The sequence below is a fragment of the Macrobrachium nipponense genome, chromosome 3 (genome assembly GCF_015104395.2).
Source record: "Macrobrachium nipponense isolate FS-2020 chromosome 3, ASM1510439v2, whole genome shotgun sequence".
Taxonomy (NCBI): domain Eukaryota; kingdom Metazoa; phylum Arthropoda; class Malacostraca; order Decapoda; family Palaemonidae; genus Macrobrachium; species Macrobrachium nipponense.
In genome coordinates this window covers 50,134,407-50,141,906 of record NC_087202.1, presented here as the reverse complement: position 1 = coordinate 50,141,906, position 7,500 = coordinate 50,134,407, and the positions used below count along the sequence as shown (strand labels likewise).

The window sequence follows — 7,500 nt, the reverse complement described above, 5'->3', positions numbered from 1 at the left end:
CCAAGTTAATCACAAACCAGCATATAAAAAATGAGGCATAACAGAGGTAGATTTCAAATGCAAAAGCCATTATTTTGTTTCAACTATTTCTCTTCTTACGCTTTCAGTTCTCAGCCAGTAATTTGGCATATGATCGTTAGTGGCTTGGTTATCTCACCCTGTTTACATTCCACCTCTTTCGACTTACTTTCGGGTACATAACTCATTGCCTTCGTTAACAGAATTCGAATTGCTTTCATTCACTAACGTAAAGTGTGCCATGACTGCCTGCCCATACAAATGAGCGGGCGGACTCTATTTTCCATAAGGGAAATAGTGTTCAAAGAAGAAGAAATCCATAAAATAGCTTAGTCAGAACAAGTGTGATTTTGTGCATTTACGTGTAACTTAATGAAAAAAAATATATCTTCAGGCAGGATTTTGCGATGAAATGAGATGTGAGTCTATGTACACCAATTTTGCATCTGTAAGTATTATTTAAAGTTATATATATTATATATATATATATATATATATATATATTATATATATATATATTACATATATATATATATATATATATATATATATATAGATAGATAGATAGATATAGATATATATATCTTAAAGGCACTAGTAACAATCTATAATATTAAATAGTCGGGTTGATAACCTTAGCTCTTGCTGGTTAGAGGCAGATGCAAAACGCTGGATTCCTTGCAGATGCTGAAATGAAAAAACAAACAGGAAAGCTTACCGGCGCATAATTGGGGTCAGTGACACATTCCGAGGATCACGAGTTTCATGTATGTAGCGTGCATGCCTCTTGTGCGCCAATTGGTGAGTGAGTGTGTGTTCGTAATGCACAGAAAATGACATATAATCTATGGGAAGAGTTGCAAAGGGGGATTCACTGAATTTGATTGATAGAGTGTGGAACACGCCACAGAAGAGGTGTTGCAGGTCCGTCGGACAAGGTAACGTAGAGTGGAGAACTTTGAAAAGTTAACATTTGAAGTGACAATTACTTGAGCTTCTAGAGAAAGAGAGGTGAGGTGCGGCACACATTCTTTATTGGCGAACTTTAATGTTTTATGGTGCCATAATTATGGTGTCTTCATTTCAGATGGATTCGAAGTCACCTTATGGGTTTTCTCTAAACTAATTTTGATTATCGATAAACTATGAATGTTTGGACACTTAGGGGAAAAGGGAGTACTTACTTAAATATGACTTTGAGAGGAATATAATACTTTAACGTTTCTTTTTGGGTCATGCTTAATTAATTTTATTCCGTTTTCATGTTAGGTAATTTTGGGAAATGAAAAGTATATTTTTGTAACAACGAGAGTTCACATTTGCCTAGTTTGAAACTGATTTTCAGCCAACTGCAGAGATGGCATTCAACAGAAAAAAGGTAGGCTACGTTACCAGTTAGATGTTTTGTTTTCATTTGTTTAAACGAGTGTCATTTGACTTCGTTAGAGATTTTTCCTCGTTAGTGAGTGAGTGAGTGTGAGATATATAAACATACATACATACATATACATACATACATATATATATATATATATATATATATATATATATATATATATATATATATGTATGTATGTATGTATATGAGTCATATCATTACCGTGATTCATATACATACATCGAGCTACAAATGTCCTTTAATATCTAATTCGCTCTGCCTCGAAATTGACATATTTTCATATGTTAACCGAAGGGGAATTTTTAGTCGATAAGAAATTTTTCGGCTCAGGGGCGCGACAAATTTCTTATCGACTAAAGAATTCCCCTTCGGTTGACATATATGAAAATATATTAATTCCGAGGTAGAGCGAATTAGATAATAAAGGACCATTGTGGCTCGATGATGCATATGAACCACGGTAATGTGATATGACTCATATATATACCGTTCAAGTATATACATATATCTATATATATATATATATATATACTATATATATATATATATATATATGAATCTAAATAATACAGATGCAAAATTTGTGTATATAGACTCGCGTCTCATTTCATCGCAAAATCCTGCCTGAAGATATATTTTTTTTATTAAGTTACACGTAAATGCATAAAATCGCACTTGTTCTGACTAATCTGTTTTTTTAATTTCTTCTTCTTTGAAGACTATTTTCCTTTTGGCGTTAGAAGGCACCATCTTTCTACCAGTGTTAGAAATATTTCATGAAAAGGTTTTATAGTCTCTCTCTCTCTCTCTCTCTCTCTCTCTCTCTCTCAACAGCTGGTTAAACAGAATTGGCACCCATCCGATTATTATGATAAGATATTGTGGGGGCTGTTTCAAGGTCATTACCCCTAGTTTTATTGGCTGGCTCCTTGCCATTGCACATATGACTTCTTGGGTCCCACTCAATTTCGGGTTGAAGGCCACTCGACGTGCTAAATAATTCTTCCCTCTCGAGTTTTGATTACGGCTCTCATCAGGTCGACCTTGATGTAAAATGACTCTTCGGCTCATTGAAGATTCCGAAAACACGACAAGAGTCAAAGAATAGTTGTTAGGAACGGCTTTGAAGTCTTTTGTCCTTTTTTAACGTTCCTTGAAAATGACGTCTGTCTGAAGTAAAAGATGGTAAGTCAAAAGAGAACTGCCAGCAGAAGTATTACTATTTTCTCCTTCTCTCTCTATCCCTTTCTCGTGCAATTAAGTTTTCTTCTTCTTTATTTTTAATTCCCCAGCTCTGGAGTTTACGCTCCTGGCTCTTCAAAGGTTACTAGTGTAATTTGTCCTCCCGAGTACGAGGAAAATTCAGAATATTTAGGTATTTTTTTGCATCTTTGCAAAAAAAAAAAAAAAAAAAAAAAAAAAAAAAAAAAAAACATAAAAGGAAATATTGCCACTACCACATAAGATAAAGATAACGAATAAATACTACTTGTTCATGCATATATAGGATGTCCATGAAAAAAAAATTTCCTCGTTAATTTTGGCGTTCTCCTCTTTTGCAGGCATCAAACCGATGTAAGGTTCGGTGAGAGCTGGTGCAAGCGGCAGTAGTTCACATCGAGGTCTGAGATTCAAGAGATCATGTAAGTATTTATGTCTCTGCATTAAGTATATCACCGCAAAGATACATGCCATTGGATACATGCATGCATCTTATTTCTTAGATAATGTGTTTACCTCTCAATTACTAATGGAAAAAATCAGAACCTTCTGGGCCTCTTTTTTTTCTTCTTTTTATAATAACTTATGGAGATCAAAGTCGTAAACATCACATTAATGGTCACGTGAATAATTCTTTTACGAGAGAGAGAGAGAGAGAGAGAGGACATGAGTTTACCCGTTAGTTTCGCTACTAATACTACTGTAATTTTAAGGGTAAAAAATAATATTAACCAGTCACACTTACGTTCAAGGCGAGGAAAAAGAAATCGATGGTGAACATGAGAGCCACAACCGGATTCATATTCCTCTGGAAATAAGAAATAAAATTATTATAATTAAAGAATCATATTTATTGTTGCATCAGAGTATTTGGTAAATTGCAGACACTTTAGAATTCTATCTTTTTTTATCTATTTTTACAATAAACACACGTCCTTATTGAACTTTATTACTTATAAATACCACAGAAAGACGACAACTTTCATAAGCTTCATCGAAAACACTGGTTTGAAAATGAAAAATGAAAATGAAGAACTCAAAAGGCCAAAATAGCAGAAGCGAAAATTAAAATATTCACTAAAAGGTTTTTTTCCGTCGAAATTATATACATTTGTAGGGGGTAGTGCCGTCAGTGCACTTCGCGCGGTGCACTGTTGGTGCTACATAAGATTCTTTGCAGCCTCCCTTCGGCGCCTAGCTGCAACTCCTTTTATTCCCGTTAATGTACCCCAGTTCTTATTCTTTTTCTTCCATCTTACTTTCCACCCTCTCTTAACAGTTCTTTCACGGTGAAATTGCGTGGTTTTCTGCCTGTTACACCTTTCAAACCCCAACACTAGGCCTTTGATTTAAATTGTATAATCTAATCGAAAATTATGTGTTTAGTTGTTCACTCAGTTGAAATGTGGTGGTAGGTTAGAATAATAAGGTCCTCGTTAGGACTTCTACTCCATTTCCCGCCTTACCAAACTCGGGGGAAAGGCCCGGACAAGCTTAAATCCGACTAATTCTAAATAGGCATTACATAGCACGTTGGTTGCGATGATTGGGGGGGACGTACTGCAAGATTCGAGTTTAATTATGCTCGGAGTAATCTGTTGCCTTCATAATTGCTCGTCGCGATTCCTTGGGTCACGACACTCTAGTCTGTGGGCGAAGTAAATGTTGTATACTGCAGTCTGCTCCAATTACGAAATTCAGCTAAACAGGAAGGGTCACTTCTTGCTGTCAGTTTCCAAAAGGGATTTCTTATTTCCACCTTCATTATTATTATTATTATTATTTATTTATTTATTTTTTTTTTTTTTTTCGGTCTATCACAGTCCTCCAATTCGACTGGGTGGTATTTTATAGTGTGGGGTTCCGGGTTGCATCCTGCCTCCTTAGGAGTCCATCACTTTTCTTACTATGTGCGCCGTTTCTAGGATCACACTCTTCTGCATGAGTCCTGTATTATTATTATTATTATTATTATTATTATTATTATTATTATTATTATTATTATTATTATTTGCTAAGATATTCACAATCTCGTGGAAAACAGTTTATGTAAAAAAAATCCGTAATCGTATAGAAAAAAATAGTACTATGTAACTGGCAAAAGTATGGACTTTGAGGATCTGAACGGTGTTTTAGTAACACGATTTACTATATGATTAAGGGTTTTTATTACACAAATCATTATTATTATTATTATTATTATTATTATTATTATTATTATTATTATTATTATTATTATTATTCGTCGGCGTATGCACAAATGTGCACATTCCAAGAGCACAAAACAATCCCAAATTAACATTTCAGGGACTTAGATGAATCCAAAATTATCTTGGAGGAAATCATTCAGATTGCCTAATCTTACTAGGCGAAAAATACTGCTTTTTTTAATCTTAGCCACTAACACTTTCTTTGCCCTCCTCATATCTATTATGCAAGATACTTGTTTATTGCTTGTCGTTTTTTATTTGTATCCTCGATTATCTTTAAGAGCGAATGTGATTCATGGGAATTCGTCTCATCGTTATTTTCTCTGTCATTTTCATACATGGCATTTTGCTTTTCCATCCTTAGAGCGGCTTCGCTGTCTCTTGTCTATAGACGGAAAAGTATCGCAAATATTGAAAGGAAAAATACTAGCTGGGAAATCCCTTCCAAGTTAGAAAAACATTTCCATCTTACAAGGACAATTCCGAGTAGACCGAAAAGACCTTTGGCCTTTTGGAGAAAGTGTCCCCATACAAGAAGTGGTCTATGATGGATACCTCTGTGTGTAAAGAAATCTGATACTCTATTTGGTTAGGAACGAGGCCGTGACCATTTGCAAAACGGGAAGGTTTGCAGAAGCGACCCAACTTCCTTTTTTATTCAGTCGTTAATCATTTTGTGTCAGCAACGGCCATAATGTATGTGATTATGTCGTCGCTTATATAATACAAAACAAAATATTTGGTGGGTTTACATAATTATAGTGTATATATATACATATATATATATATATATATAGATATATATATATATATATATATATATATATATGTGTGTGTGTGTGTGTGCGTGTGTGTGTGTGTGCGTGTATGTATAGTATATGTATTTTACAAACTACTGGTTACTTTTTTTACCAGATGCGTACGTAATTGTAATAACTGCACAGCCCTCGCAACTTCTCGAATTCTTCAGACTCTTTTGGATACTCCTGTCACTACGAAGCGTGATATCCAAATGCAAGAATACGAGTATGAAGCAATTCTGATACCCGTAGGTTTTGTAGCGACAAGTGTACCGGAAAACTGTGACAAATTCGAGAAATTATGAGGGGTATTGTGGTTATTACAATTACACATTCATACCACACACGCAAGCACACACGTTATACATAATAATATATATAATATATATATATATATATATATATATTATATATATATCTATATATATATATATATATAATATATATATCTCCCTCCAATCCACAGGAGTATTTTCCTTTTTCCTTTTCCTTACCTGAGATTTCTCTCTCTCTCATCTCATCTCTCGCTCTCTCTCCCTCTCTCTCTCTCTCTCTCTCTTCTCTCTCTCTCTCTCTAAGATGTGGGAATCAAATCCTAATTTTGCAAAACTAGAATTTATTGGGTAAGTTTAACAACGAATAGGGTAAACCGAAATGATAGAAAATGGAGATTAAACTCATTAAGCATTCCCCGAATCAAACGAATTAACTGCATAGTAAGCAAGACATGAAGGGATTAATTTCTGTCCCCCCTCCGAGTCGCAATCCACCCCCCATTTTTTTATGTCTGTGTGTCTCTATGGTTGTATTTATGTACAATGTATGTATGTATGTACGTGTTATTCAGCTTGTTTATTAAAAGAAACATCAGAGAAAATATAACAGCAAATGATTATTGATACCCTGAGCATTACAAATGCGTTGTCATATATTGAAATCGTCTTATCGTAACAGCAGTAATAATGGAACATAATAATGCCTATTGGTTATCTATATTGAGTGAGTAATAACTTTCAGTTGTAGCATTTGATCACAACAGGAATATAAATGTGTCTTTTGCATCAAGTTCTTGTAACTGATATTTTCTAGGGGAGTTCAACCAATAATTGATTTACCTCATCTTCAGTAAGTGATATTCTTCGGTGCTATCATTTTGATTGCTGTCAAGGGAGAGGTATTTTGCTTGAAGACAAAATGTCAACTAATCCCTTTCGCCTTTCCTTTTTCAATAGTCAGTTCTATCTATAACATCCTACGTAATAATCTCACGCTTTTACATGAGGCTTGGGCCCATCCATTAAAATATCAAATCATAAGAAATTGTCGTAGCCTTAAAATCCATCGATTTCTTTTTCCGTGTAGAGGTCTCTGATTTCCGTCTTTTTCTGTCAGACCAGGGCTACATATGGACACTGGATCGTTCTACCAGATCAGAGTTCGCCTGAAAATACTCGATTGATGAAACCTGTAATCCGGCTGATTTTAAGAAATGCTTCAATCGCTGCACAACAACCTCAGTTCTTCTTCAGTTTCTTCGTTTCAAGCGTCCATCTGCTTTCGACTAGATAAGAGCTCTGGGTTCCATATCTCTCCGCACCGACCTTTGTTTCAGGATATAAGTTGTCTGGAGCCGTTATATACTTTACCGAGCTCCCAGTTCTAGGCTATGCGGAAGCACAGGATGATCTTTCAATCTCCTTTGAGCCCAGCGTGGCACGCTTTGCTTACATCTGTCGCGAAATTCCTTCAGGTTTTGTCTTCCATTTTTCTGAGGCGAAATTGTTATTTTTCAGAGGAAACTGAAATGGGAGACATTTTGATAGGACACGTCGAATAAGAGATGCCTCCAATT

The 7,500-nt window shown here is 35.1% G+C and overlaps 1 protein-coding gene across 1 annotated transcript in view; it reads right to left on the bottom strand.

The window, feature by feature from the left end:
• Positions 1-7,500, bottom strand: part of LOC135222196 (uncharacterized) — a 208,696-nt gene that overhangs the window by 44,790 nt on the left and 156,406 nt on the right. Inside the window, exon 5 of the mRNA XM_064260347.1 lies at positions 3,384-3,446. Coding sequence (XP_064116417.1) covers positions 3,384-3,446 — 63 coding nt within the window. The remainder of the gene's footprint in view (positions 1-3,383; positions 3,447-7,500) is intronic.